Below are 19,781 nucleotides of genomic sequence, written 5' to 3'. Positions count from 1 at the left end.
TTAATTGAATACTTGTAATTAATTTTCTTTATATGTGAAGCACATGTTTTTTTTTTTTTTTTTTTAATTTGCCGTTGATTCTCTCGAGGAATCTTTTGCGAGAAAATCCTTTCTTGAACACTGCATATAGAAAGACAGTGAGTAAGAAGGAGACCCAGAGACAGAGTTCGCGCACATTTGCATGAAGCTGCCATAAGCGATTTTCCGTCGCTCTTTATATAAGCACTAAATTCAGTATTACGATCGCACCCTTTCCCCTCATTCTTCTAACTTCACTTCTGCTAAGCAGGACATGTATAAAAGTCTGCTGGCAAAAAGTAGGATACATAGTATGGAGCGAGAAACTCGGGCAGGTATTGCGCGAGCGGACTCGTACGTGACCTTGGAGAATTAATGGTATCCAATGTAACGTCGAAAATTATTTTCGACCGTCCAATATCCAATATCGTCGAGAAGAAATATACGAGTGCGCCGTGGTCACCTTCGATCTATCGGCTGTTTATAAAAAGCCAAGCTTTTGCCGCCGAAAACCTTTCGCGAACGTATTTGAAATCGATGCGATTGCACTAGCTGGGCGATAACGAGGGCGATAATATACAATGTAATATTAAACAATATTTAACAATGTGTAAATTTATGCAAACTTCCAATTACCATACACAGATTGCTATTATTGCTATTATTATCAGTTTCAAGATGACTGGTTATAATTATTAGTAGAATATGTGAGATCGAAATATAATTAAATAACAGATATTAATTATGAAATCGATCGATAAAAATATTTGACATTTATTATTAAACTTCGTCAATTATGTGATAATAAAATTTTACCGAACAAATTATAATCGATCTCTGCAACTACGAAACTTTTCCCGCGATGAGATTTTAAGATAATTAAATTTCTACTAAGTGGAACTACTAATTTTTAATTCAGTCTTAACAAGAGGTTATATCGATTTTTAATGGTAAATTTTGTTTAGGAACGATATTAAATTCCTTAATTAATGGCGTAATGAGTGAATAAAATTTAATGTTATAGCGTTGAAACAATACAAACAGCCCAAAATCAAAGGTACACATTATCAAGCTCGCCGGCGTTCGGTTTTTCCATCAAATATCGATACAACGATTTTATCAGAAAAGAATAAAACTACCCAATTCCATTTCAACTTTGACCTTACCCGCAGAAAATTTTTCATCGGAAACTTTTCCAATCTTCTATCAGTATTTTCGTTCCGTTCTTTAATCGGTCACAAGTTTTTCTAGTGAATTCAGCCATCGTAGTAAAATACCCGATTCTTATTTCTGATTGCCACTCTTTTCGCGATATTAATTCTTCAAATTTATTAACGTTATATTAAGAGTTTTCTTATTCAATATTGAAAACTTAATTTTAATGTCTATAATACAAGTAAAAATAAAGTTTACATCGTTTTCTAAAATATTGTACCACGTGATGTAATATTTTGATGAAAATCTTAAATCATAATTTTTTATTAATATTATAGGAAAATTTAGTAAATATCTTGATGAAAAAGTTAAAGCTTTTAAAAACAAAAGTGTTAAGAAAGAGAGAGGCAAATCTGTTTCTTTTAGACGATAGAAAAATTCGTAAGACGTTTTAATGGTCTCCGGGAAAGCCGGTGTTCTGATTAAATCGCCTTTCACGAACCAGCCGGTACTACTATTATAAAAGTTGTAACAGCTTTATTACGGTCGCTCGGCTGGAAACGGAAGAATTTTTAATTTCGTAATCGTACAAAGACGATGGCTTTTGAGTTTAAGACTTGAACGAATATTCAGCCTCCTTCTTTGTGAATGTGACATCGCTTCTGTTCCTCCATTGGCTGCAAGATTGAATCTTGAATTCAAAAGTTTGATCACTTAGTTTTCTTAAACAGTTATTTCCTAAGTTTTGCTATCGATGTGTTTTTTACTTTAATCTTTATCCCGAGACAACATATAACAAGTCTGTTAAATTTCTTATAAATTTAAAGTAAATACAATAATTTCTATGCAAAATCATTTCAATAAATATAATGCAGAACATGTCATTGAACTTTTAATTAGATCAGTTTTTAGATATTTTACGGTTTATATTCAGCAAATACGTACAGATATATATTTTTTCTGACAATATTTTAATAATAAATAAAATGAAAAAAAAATGTGGAGATAATTATTATGATCACGATAGATTAATAAAAATATATTGATAGATTAATGAAGATTGAAGAACAATATTTCTCGTTGTGCGAGACAAAATGGATACGCGATATGATACACGAAATATTGAAGAAGGAAGATCGTTTCGAAAGACGCTCGGGAACTAACGCTCGATCCCGATTGCGCAATCCCTCTATTTTGGCTTTCTTATGGCCAGATCTTGGCTTTGTTCCCGAATTGGGAATGTCCTTCAGTCGGTAGCAAAACGGACATATCTATGACATACATTTATTCTTAATGCTAATAGCGCGGGAGTGAAAAATGTTATATATTCGCGCTATATTAATCAACAATGTTAAAATAAAGGCGATCGCGCGTTTCAACATGTTCATGAAATTTTGTTCGCAGTCCCTTCAAAGCTCAAAGAAAACTTTACTTATTTTATTGGCTTCCGATGTGCAATAAATTATATACTTTGAATTATATGGCCGTTTCGTTATACGTGAATTCAGGAGATTCCGCGCGCTTTATCACGCGAATCTTGCCGAACGCTGCCAAAACTCGGTAATATCATCACTCGAATTTACGTCCGAATCATGGCACCATTAATTCTCCAATATCATTTGGTAGGACGGCTGAGACATCAATAAAGAGAGTTTCTGCTTAGTTATTCATTTGAACAAATCAACTTCGAGGCATTATCATCACAGCGAGATGTTTATTGACATAATAGATCTATCTTTTATCTTCTTTGGAATATTCTTATATTTTATGGCTGTTGAATTAATATTGCAATTATGTTAATGAGAAATTTTCATCAATAGTCAAGTTTTACTTTAATCAATAATTATCCCATTTGAATAGTATCTATTTTTAAAAATGTGCATTAAAAAATTTGCAATATAATTAATATAATATATTTGTTTTTAGAGACTTGAACATCAATTTTTTTTAAGAGTCAACAGTTTGACGTTTCTCGTCGTAATGCAATGCATTGCAAATTATAAATGACATGTCTATTGCGTCTATTAATGACTTTTCTACTTTGCTGGAAATCGTGCCGATTAACTTTACAGGATTTCTTTTCATCTTCTCGTCGCGGACAGATAGTTCGATTCAATAATGTTTGCGTTGCGAGATTAATTGGTCTTGTCTCGGACTTAGGACTCGACGTATTCGCTCAACTGGCAATGCTAAATATTCCCGCGTTTATCGGCAACAAACGCGCGGCGTCATAATTGATCGAGCCTTATTCCGAGCGACTTGACGCAGCTAATCGTTTGCTTTGACGAATGACTTACGTACAACGATAACAGTTGTGGGAATTTTTATTAAGAAGTTTATTTTTACTGAGAAATATTTATTTGCCAAACTGAGAAATATTTATTATTAAAAAATATATTAAGAATATCACTTTAATCAAATTTTTACTTTCATGTAATTAATACAATTGGAAATTAAATAAAAAAGTTACATTTTATATCATTTTGAATTTATAAAGAATCTTTTATTGTGATATTTTTGTGAAGATATAGCTAATATATATAAAAGTATAAAATTTAATTGTTAAACTGAAATTAATTAAGTTAGCCCTAATGTTTTAAAAAGAAAATTTTGTTTTCTTTAAGGAATGAAAATTCAATTATTTCTTTGAGAATACTTATTTAATTAGCTTTCATGTTAGCGTGCAAGTTAGCGCAAATATAAATGGCAAAAGTGTGTCGGCTATAAAAATCTCGAAATAAAATCTTACATGTAAAAAATATTGTGGCTTTTTTAGTCCGCCGACATTCAAAACAGCTACGCCAACGTCGCGCACGCAATTGAAACTGCAACTGATGCGGGAACAGCTGCAGGAGCAGGAGAGACGACAAGCGGAATTCCGACAGAGCTTGCAGCAGCAAAGGCCAGCTGCTGCACCGCCTAGACCGGTGCCGCCTACATCGTTGCCCACCATCGGCGTGGATGTGCCACCGCAAGTATTACAAGTATGTGCTGCCATTGCTCGATTTACGCGATCGACGTTAAATTGCTCGCGCACGAGAATCAAATCATGGAATATTAGATTGCCTCGTGCGAGATAATATATTAGACTATTAGAATAATAAATTTTTCCAGCTAATATTATATTATGAATTGCGTCATTACTTGTATTCTTCGCGTGTGCAAGTAATTAAATTATACAATATAAATATATAATACAGGGTGGCGCCAAACGTATATACTTTGCCAGATATTTGCAAAAAAATGTATTAAAAAATGATTTTAGAAGAGTTTTTGAGCGCTAAATTTTTAAGGAAACTTTTTCCTATGTTTATAGGAAATTTTTTGTTTAATTATATAAATTATAAAATATATAACATACAGTTTCTTTCCGTAATATATACTGAATATATTTTGGCTTTTTAATTTTCTTGTATTTTAATGTTTAAGTAAAGTTTTGTATCAAAACTAGAGTTTGTGCTAGCCTTCGTATACTAATACCGAAGTACCTAAAGTCCAACGCGATGGTCTTCTCGATGGGTAGTATCTTGTTATCCAAGTAGCGGGAGGGTCAAGCATCCAGTTACTATCGTTTGCGTTTCCGTCGCTTAAAGCATTGTGCATATAGATACATACAGGAGGACGAGTTAAGATAACGATACCTTATAGTTTCGAGGTTCTTGTAGTTTGCTGTATAGTAAGGCGAACCAAACTCTCTCCAATATCGTTAATACATCTATTCGATACATCGTGTCTATATTGTTAAACCTATCAGAATAATGTCAGATGGTGAGAGAGGACATGGGTAGAGACTTAAGAGTCGCACAGTTTGTTTTGTAATTAGCACCACGCACAATACATATAGTCGCAGTCACGAATGACTGATAGCTATGATAATGTCTTCATCACACAACGTTTCCATGCGGAATGATTTTGAAGATTGCAGAAACTCTAATTTTTTTTTTTAATACAAAAAATACAATAATCCTAAAAAAATTTTTTAGAATTACAAATCTTACAATAGACTAATTTAAAATAAATTCTTAATTTTATTTTTTGCTTATATGTATACGTTAACCGTATCTGAATTTTTAATCAATTTTTCCAAAATATTTAATTTAAATATATTACACGTCTAATATGTGATAGTATATTTAAAGTAAGAGTTAGTATATACTAATATTAGTTTAATTTTTTCTCTCTTTAGATATCTTTTTATGGTATTAGAATATTTTTTAAAACATCAATCTCAACCAATGAAAACAAAATGAAAAACAGCCAGTCAAGGCATTAATCATTTCTGTCTTTAATTTCACTTATTTAAATTTTACTTTTAATTATTTTTGATTGTTGACAATACAATTACAATGCGGTCTATTTATTAAATTCTTGAAAACCTGTAGGTGCGTACGCTACTGGAGAACCCAACGCGTTACCACGTGGTGCAGAAGCAGAAGAACCAGGTGCGCCAGTACCTGCACGAGTCATTTCGCGGTGGCGAGGGTGGCGGTGGTAATGCGGTCCTCGGCGGCAGCGCCGATAGCGAGGGCGGCGGGCCACCGCCCGTCCCGATGGTGGTGCAAAGTGCACCACCCGGCCCGCAGCTGCATCACCCGAAGCCGCAGCATCCTCATCTCGCCTCGTACCCACATGCCCCCGCGCTGCTGCCGCATCACCCCGGTAACCCCACGGTGGTCTCGGTGAGCCCGGACCCCGCCACCACCGGCACCATGTCCCCGGGTCTGTCTAGCGTCGCCACCAGTAACTCTGAGGTAAGCTTGTATATGTGTTTGTACGAGTACGTGTGTATGTGTGTATGTATGTATGTATGTATGTGTGTGTGTAAGGATCGCATGGACGATACAAAGCAGTGTTTCTCAATCGGCTAATGTGAGAAAATATTCAATTTTTTTTTCTCATTTAGAAATTAATTGTACAAGTTATGAAGATTAAATTATGTAAATAAGAATTTTTTAAAAGATTTGAGATAAAAGTTAAAAATTAATTAAAATAATTGGATAGTTATTTTTCAAGTGAAATAAAAATTTAATCGCAATTGGAAAATTTTATAATTATACTTTACACTGTGTTTGTTGCGATAATGTCAGAGTGACTTTTACAGTTGAAAAATGCGCGAGTATTTTTTAATGGAGATGTTGCATTTGCATTGAGATGCAAGGAAAGCTATTTTTCTAAGTCATTCCCGTTCATTTTATCCAATCTAACAATAAGTACGATTGAGTTTTCGATTGACGCTAACTGGTCTTATGCAATCCATCGGTTATCCCGCATCGCCGGTCGCGATAAATTCATTCTCTCTCACTCGTTCAATAATTAATCACGGATGCTTTCGACATCATCGATTCTTACATAATCTTGCGCATTCACGCTATGAAAATAATAATAACTTCGAGACTTGGCGAGACTCTACAACTCGTTTGCGGTTTTCTTTAACCCGGTTGCCGATTCTCCGCGATCGTTTCACGTCGTCGAACAAGGTGCAACGTTTTTTTTTCTTTTCTTGCAGTCGTCTTAAAAGAATCCGCAAACGCGAGAGATCCGCGTATGTATTTAGCACTATACCGAAAGCACGTTTCATGACGCTGCAACATCTAAGTAGGATTCGTGGCACGCACGCGGTGCTAATTGCCCTCTAGGTTTGCAAATCGATCTGATTTGCGTCGTAAAGCAGATCCGTAAACGATCGCGAGGAGGAAACCGCGAAAGTAGGTCCGTGGAAGGCTTTGCTTCGTATTCTCACCACGAATTTAGCACCATATCTCTCTTTTTACGAACCTTCGCTGACATGGCACACGGTGTGCACAACATATTATTTTTATACGAGCTATTTTTAACGTCAAATGGCGAACTATCGCGATTATCTGCGTATTTGTTAACCATTAAGGAAAACGTTTTCATTTAAAATGTAGAATATTTTTTTACAGAATATTTTATTTAACCTGTTTATTATAAAAGTATAATATTGGCATATTTAATAGTATTTTCTCTATGTTATTATATTTTATATTTTCAATTGTACTTCGATGAAAGAATGCTCACTTTTAAATGAGATAGTAGGTCAATTAAAAGTTCGAAAGTATTGATTTTACATTTCAAACGGCAAAGTCAGCGATGGACTAGATATATTAATATTAATATTTAAATAAAAATGAAATCACGCTTTCTCCTTTCAAAGTTAAACTCTCTTCATCAAGGAGACGGAGAAAATTTACCGCTAAATTCGGTCCTCTGATTTTAAACCTTTGCCTGCACACAACATAATATTCTGTGGAAAACTTTGAATCAGCAAACTTTGACACATCAAATGCGCGCCGGGAAGGACTTTTGCGTCTTGTTCTTCTCAACTTGTCGTTTACGCAGAAACTTTTGTCGCGATTAATCCGCGTGGCTTTCATTAAAAAGAGTTATGAAACCTTTGACGTAAATACACATGTATTATCGCAACATTTATTTAACTTTTCTCCATCGCAAGTTATACATATGTGACACGTATGATTTCTCGTTGCATGCATACCCGGTATATGATACGTACGAGGAACGAACTAGTGGCTTGTTAACTCATCTTTACGATCTCAGGGCTCTTAATAAGGCGAAATTGTTTTTGGTGACGATGATGCACGTACAAACACACATGCATATACATACACACACGCACGACACACATGTAACACCACATACCGCGAACGGCCGCCTTTAAATTGATTCTTTGATCCGCCGTGGAAGAGCTCGTGTATACCGGGTGTCTCGAACCAATACTCTCGGCAAATGTTTACGCGTTTCCCGTTAATCCATGCGCGAGTTTCTCACTCGCGATTTTTCCTCGTTACGTTGATTAAACTCTACAACGTGAACTTCTCGGAAATCAAACGAGTTCAGGCTATATTTGTAGGAGGAAAAAACCGCTCTCGGAACACGGATACATGGAACAAAATTGCAATTATTTACATAGGATATTGGCGTTAAAAACGTAACTCTCGAACGAAAAGCAATTTTTTTCATACGAAACTACGTAAATAGATACATATTTTTTTAGACGAAGCTACATAAATAGAGACATTTATTTTGTTTACTTTTATAGACTGTATTATTATTGATCAGATGTATATTTTTAAATGGAAAATATATGATATGACAATAATATATAATTAATTTAGTAAACAACATTCTCGAGCGATATATCTGCTAATATAATATGTATTGTATTATTTCAATCTTCTCGTCGGTTTTACTCTCAATTTGATTCCAAGAGATTTCGACACACATATACATATAAATTTATTTAGTGACGAAAGTCTCGAGAAAAATAGCAACGAGTTAATATTTGCATTTCTTCAAACGGCTACGATCTCGTTCGTCAACTGGTTCAATGGCAATCGGGTCTCCATTTTGAATAATGGATCAGACGCGTACGTTTCGCGGGACAAAGTAGATATTTGCGGCATTCACTGACAAGGGACAAAGTGCTTTTAGTCGGATACCCGCCTGTAGCAATTTGCGCGATGCATTCGTTGGCATATATCTCCGATTATTATGAACGTTCGGATACTAGCGCCATCGATTCCACGAGGATATTCAATATCTCTAGAGCCCTAAGGAATGAAATATTCCGTTTGGTGAGTGCACGATTACTTTCGACCGGTCTTGTGTATATAGAATGGCACAATATCTCGTACCAATTTTATTTTAATGAGGTATTTTCAGAGGAGCTATCATTCATGTTTACAGTCTTTAAATATTCTACAATTCTTTTTTTTTTTTTATTTAGCTTTATTTTGGTATATTATAATTGTCAGACTTTATTATTTACGATAAACACATTGCGTATAAAGCAAAATCCTCTTTCTATCAGGAAAGGAATGTATACATCGTAAATCTTGTTGGGAACACGGTATAAATCGAGAGCAAGTGTGGTGGCCGCTTTTACTTTCGGTTCGTTCGATTGCGCCATTCGAGACAGATAGCACCGAGCAGCGATTTCTTCTGCTTTGATATTCGGCTCGCATTTGCGAACATGAAGAAATTCTGGTCTCTGTTGAACAGTCGTAAAAACAATCGTAAAAGAGACGACGCATTTAGCATCCCTCGGTCGCGCGTTATCTTTGCGCATCAATTTTAACGATGCCTCTTGTTCGAGAAAGTATATTTGTGCAAACATATTCGGATGGATTCTGCCCTCGAGATTTTATCGCGTGTGAGGAATTATGATCCGGATGCGTGCCTCGCTGATATCGTGACCGTTTGAGAGCAATTAATCTTCGTTACACGATTCGTGTATCGAGTGTATGTTCGCTATTAATTTCTGTCAAGGTTACTTTGGTAAAATTAAAGTTTTACAAACATCTATGAGTTTCTTGCGACGATGAATATTATTTAGTGTTTCACTTTCCATAACATTTATATACGTATAATTAACAGTACTCTTGGAAACAGAGATTTTTTTCTGTTTTTCTTATCAAGTTTTTAATGCTTTTAATGATTTTGAACTTTGGATTGCAAAGTCTTGGCAGTCGATACGCTATGGACTTAATTTTCATTGGCTTGATGTTCACAATGTATTCAAGTCTTAAGCTCTTAATACATCGTAGTTTGAATGGCTTAGGGTCTTAATATGACTCCGGTATTTGCACCTGTTGCAATGCAGAAATCTCATTTGTGGTATGCTCGCATTTATATGTAATAGATTCGCCTGATATATATTCAACAAGATTTACCATCTGAATTGTACAATTTACAGCAAATTTCTAAATTAATTAATTATTTTTATGTTTTATATTAACATACGACTTTATATACAAATTTTTATTTTTAAACACCAAATTTAAGAAAACAGGGTTTAAATAAAAAAATATAATCTAATCGTATTAATTATACTATAAATTTTAAGGAAAAGAATTGTCTTTCTCTCTCTTTCTCTCGCATACATAAGAGATCTCTGTGATTAAATTTTACAAAAAAAAAAAAAAAAATAAAAATTTTATTTTTGATAAGAAAGAGAGAGAGAGAGAAAGAGAGAATTGAATTATAAATTTATTTCAAGCGAAACATTCTTTACTTGATGTTCCATTTTGTACACGGTCTATTTGGTCGGTTGTCACGCGAGACAGCGAAGCTATTATCAATTTATAGATAAAATATAAATGCACATTGCCGGACCCGGAATCGATCGGCATAAATCTTTCATTGCGATCGAAATACATTCTAGTTTCCATAGCGCCAAGCGCATCGTCGACGAAGGCTGCTCGGAACGAAGAATCATAAATTAGCGGCAATGCGGACATTTAGGCTCTGTTATGTAATGGATATTTCCTCCCTCCCGTTCGTCTCTCTTAGCGTCTGACATACTCCATCTAAATATTCCCTACCGCCGTTCCTGCCTTCTGCAGTATTTCAGCCGATTGCACTTGGGCGACTCTAGTTTAGCGACGTCGATAGATCGCGCTTACCAAATACAAAATTTGCTTTTGTAACCAAACCGAGTATCTCGTATTTATAACGCGAGCTCGGAATACGTAATACCAAGTGAAAGAAAGAGTCTAGATATGTATCCGAATTTTTGTGATTGTCTTGGTTATATAGTATACGTATCGATATATCATCGAGTCAATAGAGAAACTCACACATGATAGAAAGAAAAGAGAGGGAAGGAAAAAAAAATATATGTGATCATTGTTTTCTTCGAAGTTTATTATCGTTTGCAAATTACAAAAAATGAGATAGAGTAGAGATTATTAATTCTGTAAATATATATACATATATGTATTATTTTAGTAAGCATATATTTCAAATATATTAATACAGAAAATTTATATTATAATATATTAATTAAATATTAAGTTTTTAAAATATTAAGTATTAAGATTATTCTAACGGTAAACCAGACAAATAATATCAATTATATCTCTCGCGTTATAAAAAGCAAACACAATATAAACTGAAAATTTTCCTCTCGATATTTCGAGATCGTACATCTACATAGTATATATAGAGTGTATACATAGTATAGATAGTATAGTATAGATAGAGTCATTATCAAATTTTCCTGGTTCTTTAAAAAGCAGTTGCATATGTGTGTTACGTGCGACACAAAACACACAAACGAGTATGCACTGTCTGTTCGTGTAATCTTCCTCTCGATAATCAGTATTTGCATTTCACTCTTATGTTCTTATCATACCCTACTTTCCAGATTATGCGACGTAGGTATTTGACTCTTAAACCTTCACCTCACTGTTATTATCTCGTTTTTATCATCTTATTAGCATATCTCATTTTACAAAACATATCTTGATAAAAATAGCGACATTATGGTGTATAAAACAAATAGAAGTTTCCAGATTTTGCAATTTACTCACGGAATAAAATCTTGTCCTTCCGTGACAAAAAATGACGCTTATATTTGCATATACATTTAAAAAAGTCGCTTAAATTGTGTATACAAATTTTAGGTAGATAAAAATCGGAACGTATTAAATTTTTTTCGATCTCCGCCTGAAATTTAATAACTATATGATTTGCGCAGTATCTCGAACATAATTGCATAAACATACGAGGTAAGCATCGTAATCGCACGTTATATAAGAATGACCGTAAAAATATTATCGGCACCTGTTAACGCGTTATTATCACGCTTTCTTTCAATTATCCGCAGCTGAATCTTTTAGAAAATCTTTCAAGAGAAGGATGACAGCAGAAAGTAATAATTTACTGCATACACACATACATATAATTGTTTTGTTGAATAAAAATTTATTTGTGCTGTTTTTTGTATAATAACTCTTGTCATACATATCCCATCTTACTTGCAATAACAAGTAGATAATTTCGAAGATCAAGTCATAAACAGTCATGGTTCTAAGTAATTCTCTCGCACTCATCGTTACACGTAAGATAACATATCTCAATATTTTGACGTAACTGTGACACATTTGAGATTTATTAGATTTCTATCGTCATCTGTTTAATGTATCGCCTATCTATTTTCTAGTAATTACATAAAGAGATACAAACTCTCACATATCTTATACTCGATAAGATTAAATTAATTGAAATAATTTTAAAAATAATAATAATTTTAATTAGCCTCGTCAAAAAGAATATTACTTCAAAAGAGGAAAGTTAATAAAAATTTGAACTAGTAATGCATAATTAATTACAGTAACTCAAGTATCGTAAAAAAAAAAGAAGAAAAAAATTTAGTCTCTGAAAAATTGTTTGTTATTGTTTCGACTAATTCGATAGCCTAATAAAAGTTTTAAACATTTCTATTTTCTTTTTTCGTTGTTTTCCCTACCTTGTTTATGTAAGCTTTGTTTATTTAAAAAGAAAACACTATATATACAGTAAAAATCTATTTTGACGCGAATTAAATTTCTAAAACGATCGATCGAATTCACGGATACATACAACATACGGGACTGACGACAACCTGTTGCGACGGCCGTCAGCAGTCGAGTGAGCGGCGAGCGCGTGGCGCGCGAACCGAGCGCGGTCGAGCGGTGACGGAAACGGCCGAGCGGCGTGACGCGCAAACGAAGCGCTGTCGGGCTGGCTTGGGGCTTGGATTCTTTTCAGAGCACGAGTTCGTCGTCGCGTCGCGAGGTGTGTTGTTTGTTGCTCCTGGTGGGCGCGCAATCGTGCGCGCCGCCGTCCTATTGTCCCCGAGAGGTGTGTTTCGCGCGATTGTTGACCAGTCGGCCATTTAGCTCCGTCTACGTATGTCGTGTGACTCACGTAAGCGAGCGAGTTTACGGCGGCCTTCGAACCGCGCGCGCTCTCTCGTCGCGACGCACGTTTTGCTCGCGACGCCATCCCGCGCCGCGCGTATCGATTGATCGATACTAACCACGGGTGCACGGGGTGCGCAGGGTTTGCCGGTGCTTTGCGACGACGCGCACGTCGCGGTCGCCGGTCGCCGGTCGTCGGTCGCCGGTCGCGTGTTTGCCAGCAAAGAATTTTACAGCTTGATTCAGGAGTGGTGTCTCCCCATTATTTTCCCCGCGATCTTTAGTCGAGAGATTTTATTTGATTCTTCGAACTGTGTGTCTCTGTGTTTTGTGCGAGAAGGACGCGGATTATTAAGCGAGCGATTATAGTTTTAAACGGCGCGTGTGTCGTAAAGTCGCGTCGTCAAGGACATCCCATGCTTTCGTTCCAGACTTTTATGATTGTGCGCCCGGAAATTGAGGAGGTAATAAACTTTGCCGATCTTTTTTATCACCAACTTCTTTAATGGATCGCTAATAAAGCGTCTGCGAGTCATAATTGTCGAAGAAGGATGAGATCGATCGCGTCAGAGGAAATTTGACAAATATAATTTCGGACCTCGTTCGAAAAACGTGTAGTGCCGGAAAGTAAAAAGGATGAGTGAAAGCATTACAAGGCGTCGTGACAAAATTTCACGGTAAATTTATTCGTTTCCATCGCGGAGTTGCGCAAGGTACGTACATCGACAAGTAAAAACTCGATTCATATAGACATAAATGCAAACGTGGCATAACAAACGTTTGGACAACTGCACTGATAGATTCAATCGGTAGATTCTTGCCGTTTCCAACAACGCAAGGATTTCCTCAAGAGTTTTCCTCATGCGACCTCGTATCTTGTCCTTGCCAACTCATCCGAGTATAACCTAACCAGCACTGAGTAGCGAACAATTCCGAATATATACATATGTCTTATTGCAAACTTTCCGTGAAGATTCCGTGAAAGGATAGGAAAAAAGATCTGTCGGCTTTAAAATTTCTATAATTTAAACAGTCTTTAAAAATCGCGGAGACATATTAAAACATTTTGTAAATTTATAATTAAATCGTGATGTGTATTTCTCTTTCTACATCACAAAATATATTAATCGTTACAACTGCCAACTCAAATTATCCTCGAAGCTTATCATTAGAACTCTGAAAAGAATTTATTCTAAGATTTCGGAAAGAAACACTCATTGATCTCCAATGTTCCTGTAATCACTCAATTTCGATTCTTTATCAGAATCTTTCGTCTCGGTTATCTCGTCGTTACAAAATGTCAAAGTAAAAAAAAAAAAAATAAATAAAATAACTTCGTATTTAGGTTATCCTTATCATCGGACAATATTGCTCTCCAAGAAACGAGTTGCGGATCAAGAGGCTCGTGTTATCTGGTAGCCGCGACCTTGAATCGGAACTCTTGAGTTTACAGGTGAAACGCAGTGAGAATCGATAAACGCATAAAGCGAGGGAATAATCGAGGAAAATGCACTTCTCCTTCTCGTCAGCGCGGCCGTGTCGCCCATCCTGACGACGAAAGTGTCATCGATCGACCCAATTGCGATTGTCTCTCGCACGAGGCAGACGCCTGGAGCGAGGAAAGGAGACGTCGTCCGACACGGATGACGTGGCGCCCAGAGAGAAACGGATGGAATGAGAAGAAACGTGAGATTAAACCAGGTACGACAACGATACGGTTTTGTTATCTAATTGCCGGTGTGCTGATTAGGCAAGCGTCTCAAGAGCATCGTAGTGACACTCATCGCGGAGAAGAAGCATCATCTTGGATTGGAACGACGCATCCCGAGTTTGTCGACTAGGAAAACTGCGTGGCGAATTGGAAAGCGAATATTTCGAAGCGATTGTTTCGACATTTTTGATGTCTGATTGTTGACAGTGAACGTGCGTCAATCAAAAAGAAAATTACAACGATGGAAGCATTGGATCATTTCGGAATATGACAACATCATAGCATGTGTCAAATTTGTCGATTATTGGAGAGAAATTAATGATATTAATTAACGATTCTGAAAATTATCCTGAATATTCTTCAAGATCTTTGATACATCACAATTATCTGATGGCTGATAGTGATAAATTAAGTGTATTTCGAGATTGCGCACAATCAACGAATGATTATCGCTGAAATGGAATGATATTGCGTATTGATCGCAATAAAAGAATTATTTAGCGATCGTTCGGTGTTCGATATTTTTTAAAAAACTTTCGAAATTCTAGAGTTTGCCATATATTTCTTCATCATCAAGTGATCGCGGTGTGCAAAAAAAATCTTCTTTACAGACTATCGAATATTCAAATTTAATACTTCGGTAAAATATTCTAAAGAATTCGTGTGAAACAATTCACGCTGCATCGCTCAGAGTTTAATTTTAGTATTTAAATCGATTAAAACTGCGATGGGTTATTTCGGTGCGATTGCCTCGCTCGATTGATCGGAATCGGAAATCGACCGGCGAACATCGTGCGCCAGCAGCATCCCCGGAGCTGGCGTATCGATAGTACTCGGAAAGAAATCGACTGGAAGCGACAGCTTCGCGAGCACGTGTCGATTATCAACGGTCGTCGCTGCATCATGCCGGTGTTTAACATTATCACGCGGAGATGTAAGGTGAGTGAAGTGAATTAGAAATTATCCATTCCCGTTTCGCGAACTATAATTTCGGACATACATATACATATACATATTGTCTCTTATATTTTCGACGCCATGTGGCCTTCGACGATGTGGAAATATCACTTACAAATTATATTTAGCATGATCGACGAACAAAAACGATATGGCGGAGCACTTGCGGAAAACATTTGCTTTAGACGATCTTTTTTTTTCTTTTATTTGACTTTTAATCTTACGCTAAGGCCGAAAAATTCGTAAAAAGGATAGTTGAGTTCAATATTGAATATATAGAGGTAGGAAGCTCTTAAGGTATTCATTAATATTCAAGGCAGAAGACGCGAATAATAATATTAGTATAAATATTATTATAAATATTTAACTTTCTTTTTTAACTTTCATTTTAACTAATGTGTACGTCATTCATTCTCTCATCGGTTTGAAAGCGATCAATCGCGCATATATATTACCGGTCTAAATGCCATGTCGAAAACTACAGTTTGCTTTAATCGGGTCGTAACTTTCGTTTTCACGACGGATACACTTGGAGTATGCCGTCATTACCGTACAAGCAAGCACGGAGAGTTAACAGGTTGTTTCGACCGTACACGATAATTATGCCGCGTTCCGCGATTTCCGCTCGAGCGACGAAGTCAGAAATATTTTTTTTTCCAATGTGATCTCGATTTCGTGCTTTTGCGTATTCAATGATAAGATACAGCGTATCATAGATAAACATATCTTTTCTCACTGCAAAGATTGCTGTCATTAATGTTATAACTTTCAATCAACCTTAATTAATTACACGGTTATTTTAAAAATCCCACAATAACAGCAGAATTTACGAATTCTGCTGTTACTGTGGAACTTTAAAAATAAACGTGTAATTAATTAAGGTTGATTTTTTATTTATTTTACACAACAAAACAATATTTAAAGCATACGTGCTTTAAATATTGTTTTGTTGTGTAAAATAAATCAAATATGTTATTTATATTTATATATGTATAAAAATTTATATGTAAAAGCTCGAATATATATAACAGCTATTATAAATAGATAAAAATAATACATGACGAGGATATTAATTTGAATTTTTTTTTGTGTGTGTGTGTGTGTATAATTAAAAAAGTGTATTATATAAAATAAAACTTTAAGTTAACTTTTTATTGATTTTATCATAACATAATTATATTTTGAAAATTAAATTGCAATAACTTACAAATGTTTTAATTTGCAAACAATATATTTGAAACTTTCTTTTCTATAAATTTTATTACTAGTAATTTTGCATGAAATATTATAATTTATATTAATTTTTTTGAGTAATTAAACACTAATCAAAGTCGATTTTCACAAGTATGCGAGCTTCAGGTATGATGAAGTTTGGGTTTGTGCTTGACAAACAATTACCAACGGTCTGCTTACATTTCGATCGAATGACAGGCATAGTTGGCAGATTAATCGTTTTATCAATAGCGTGTTTCGACACGCCAATCTACGAGACATCACGTATATCTTTCTCTTCCTATCTATACGAATTGTCACGTATAATACACTGATAATCTGTCAATCGAAAGCATTCTTTTCGCAATATATGTGTTTCGAAATGTAAGTACAGTAGCTAAAACTGTCAATTTAGACGAAAGTAGAGCAATGCGAGATTTGAGACGTCGCGTAAAATATGAAAAATTTGATGCGTCATTATGGAAAATTAGCTTTCTGTCGTAATGTTACTTGCCTTCAGCAATTCGAAAAAATGCATAATATATTTTTACACACATACACACGCACACATACATACATCTTTTCTTAATAATGATACATACTTTTCAACAATAAAAATTTCGGCAATCATACATAATTCTGTAGATAAGCCTCGATATTGTTTTTGTTTTGACATGTTTATTGATCATTACATACACACATATTTAACGATTAGGAAATAATACAGGAATAACACAGTTATCTCGCGTATTTCCGTTCGAAAATAATCGCATGCACACTCGGATCTCGGATTAATAACTTACATCCGGTCCGTCTCGCAGTGGGATTTCATGAATCGCCGTAGAATCGTCATCAGATTCCGACGATTTGATGGAGAGGAAATTCCGACGCATGTATCGGAAGTGCGTCGATGTGAGAAAGAAACAGAGAGAGAGAGAGAGAGAGAGAGAGAGAGAGAAAAAGAGCGGGAGGAGAAAAAGGATGCGTTCCCTTTCGGATGCACCGGATGCGAGCTGGTCGGCCATTGCGTTCACGTAATCCGCATCCGATGAACATCGTAACGATACGCTGCGGTCAGGATAATGATATAACGCACGCGAAATCCTCGGAATCGGTCTCCGAACTGACATAACATTAGAGACGTCGCGCACACATATGTATATATGTTCGCTCGGTCCACGAAGAAGACGTGACGTTACACGTGTCCTTAAATAAAGCGTCGGCGATGTAACCTCGTTACGTAATACCGCACGATAATCACGATAATTAGGTTGACGCTTCGAGATAAAAACGTAGCGCTCTGTGTGTACTTGCGGATGCGCGTTCGCGTATACGCGATGATAAGTACATACCTCGCAATTCTCTCGATGATAATTTTCTTTCCAGGTATATAGATACAAGGTATCTCATTATTCTGTCGAGAGCGCAGATATAAAAGACCAAAAAATTATCCGCTATTAAAAGTTAAATTCTGATGAATAGATAATAAGGTATTGCACTTCGTTTAACTCTAATCGGATTTTTACTTTAATATACGTTATCTATGTTTGAGGTTCGGTTCAGTTTTAAAGATATTTAAAACTGAAAATTAAGAGCTCTATTTACACAAGTAGATATTTATAGACGTAAAATTTTAAATTTAAAGAGAAGAAAAAATTACGTGCGCCATGCGGGTGTGCGATATCTTCGTTTTTTCTGACGTTTTATAACGCTTGATGATATGCGATACAGTTGTAACGTACGAATAAGACGTTGCGATTCGAGTTCGCTTCTGCCACGGACGAGCCGGCGGTATCAAATGTCAAATTATGCGTAATTTCGCTCATTGCAGCGTGCACGGCGCACACGCGACATTCAAGAATGAGGCCTCGCCTTGAGGTATCACTTGGTACTTGGTGCCAGTTGGTGCGTTACAGACCGAGTATCCCTTCCCCGGCGATAACTCTTTAGGGTAGGTAGTAATAAAAACGTGACCTGAAAAGAAATGAAATCCGTGATACTTTGCGAGTTCTGTTGTATCGCGCAACCACCAGATTACCATGTCTTACATAAACACGTCACATTTTATCGTGTTTTTTTTTGTACATGTAGATATAAATTTTTTTGTATATATAAATATAAAATTTTATGTCACGCTCTGGCGTATGACAGAAAATTAAACAAATTAAGAGCATCGTCGATCTATTTGTAATCTACAAAAAACTTTTAGTAATATTTTATATTTATTATCACGTGTGAATGTTTGTTTTTTTTTTTTTTTTGTTTTTTTAAACTCGATATAATAGAATCAATACGTAGTTTTGCAATATTTTTAGAAAAATACCCTGTAATGATTTTTTCAAAAATCTTCTAATAAATTTCTACGACAATTTTATTTACATCTTTATTTATTATTATTATATATATTTATATGCAATAATAAATTAATAAGCACCTCTTCTAATATCTTATAATGAATAAAATTTGCATAATTCCATAAGCAGAGATAAAAATATCTAAATAACAATATAGAGTGCTAAGAAGAGTAAATATAAAATAAGTGTCATAGCGGCGAAATATGAGATGCTTGCAACGGCGGTGTCGTAATATCGCGCGGGGAAATATACGGCGGAGATTAATCAAAGCGGTAGATTCTTGAAAGTGCGAATGGTATAATGTTCTCGCCGCGCGAAGAAGCGCAGAAGCCGGTAATGTTTCCACATTTGTACCGGCAATCTTGCTGATACCGTCTATCTGTACGCTTATACGAGTCCGCGCGGTAACGCGTTCGTAACGTTGGTGTAACGTGGTACGGCGGATGCGATTGATATTCGGAATTAACACGAGCATTTACGACGAAGGAGAAGGCGCTCTGACGATGACGGATTATGGAAATTACACGAAATCGGTTCGATAGCAACGACGGGGTAATATTACGCCGGACATAGTGAAATGTATCGCACTAACATATTGTGCTCGGCCCCAAGATTGATGACTAGTAAATTTCGACGCATTTCTCACGTTGC

General features: G+C 35.7%; 1 protein-coding gene across 5 annotated transcripts in view; it reads left to right on the top strand.

The window, feature by feature from the left end:
- The window catches only part of Mitf (transcription factor Mitf), a 144,117-nt gene that overhangs the window by 48,621 nt on the left and 75,715 nt on the right, over nt 1-19,781 (top strand). For all 5 annotated transcript variants that reach the window (XM_072901108.1, XM_072901106.1, XM_072901109.1 and 2 more), the window contains 2 exons: nt 3,950-4,157; nt 5,556-5,924. In XM_072901108.1, coding sequence (XP_072757209.1) covers nt 3,950-4,157; nt 5,556-5,924 — 577 coding nt within the window. The remainder of the gene's footprint in view (nt 1-3,949; nt 4,158-5,555; nt 5,925-19,781) is intronic.

This window comes from Anoplolepis gracilipes, chromosome 10, assembly GCF_047496725.1.
Source record: "Anoplolepis gracilipes chromosome 10, ASM4749672v1, whole genome shotgun sequence".
Classification (NCBI taxonomy): domain Eukaryota; kingdom Metazoa; phylum Arthropoda; class Insecta; order Hymenoptera; family Formicidae; genus Anoplolepis; species Anoplolepis gracilipes.
This window is presented reverse-complemented; position numbering and strand designations above follow the sequence as displayed.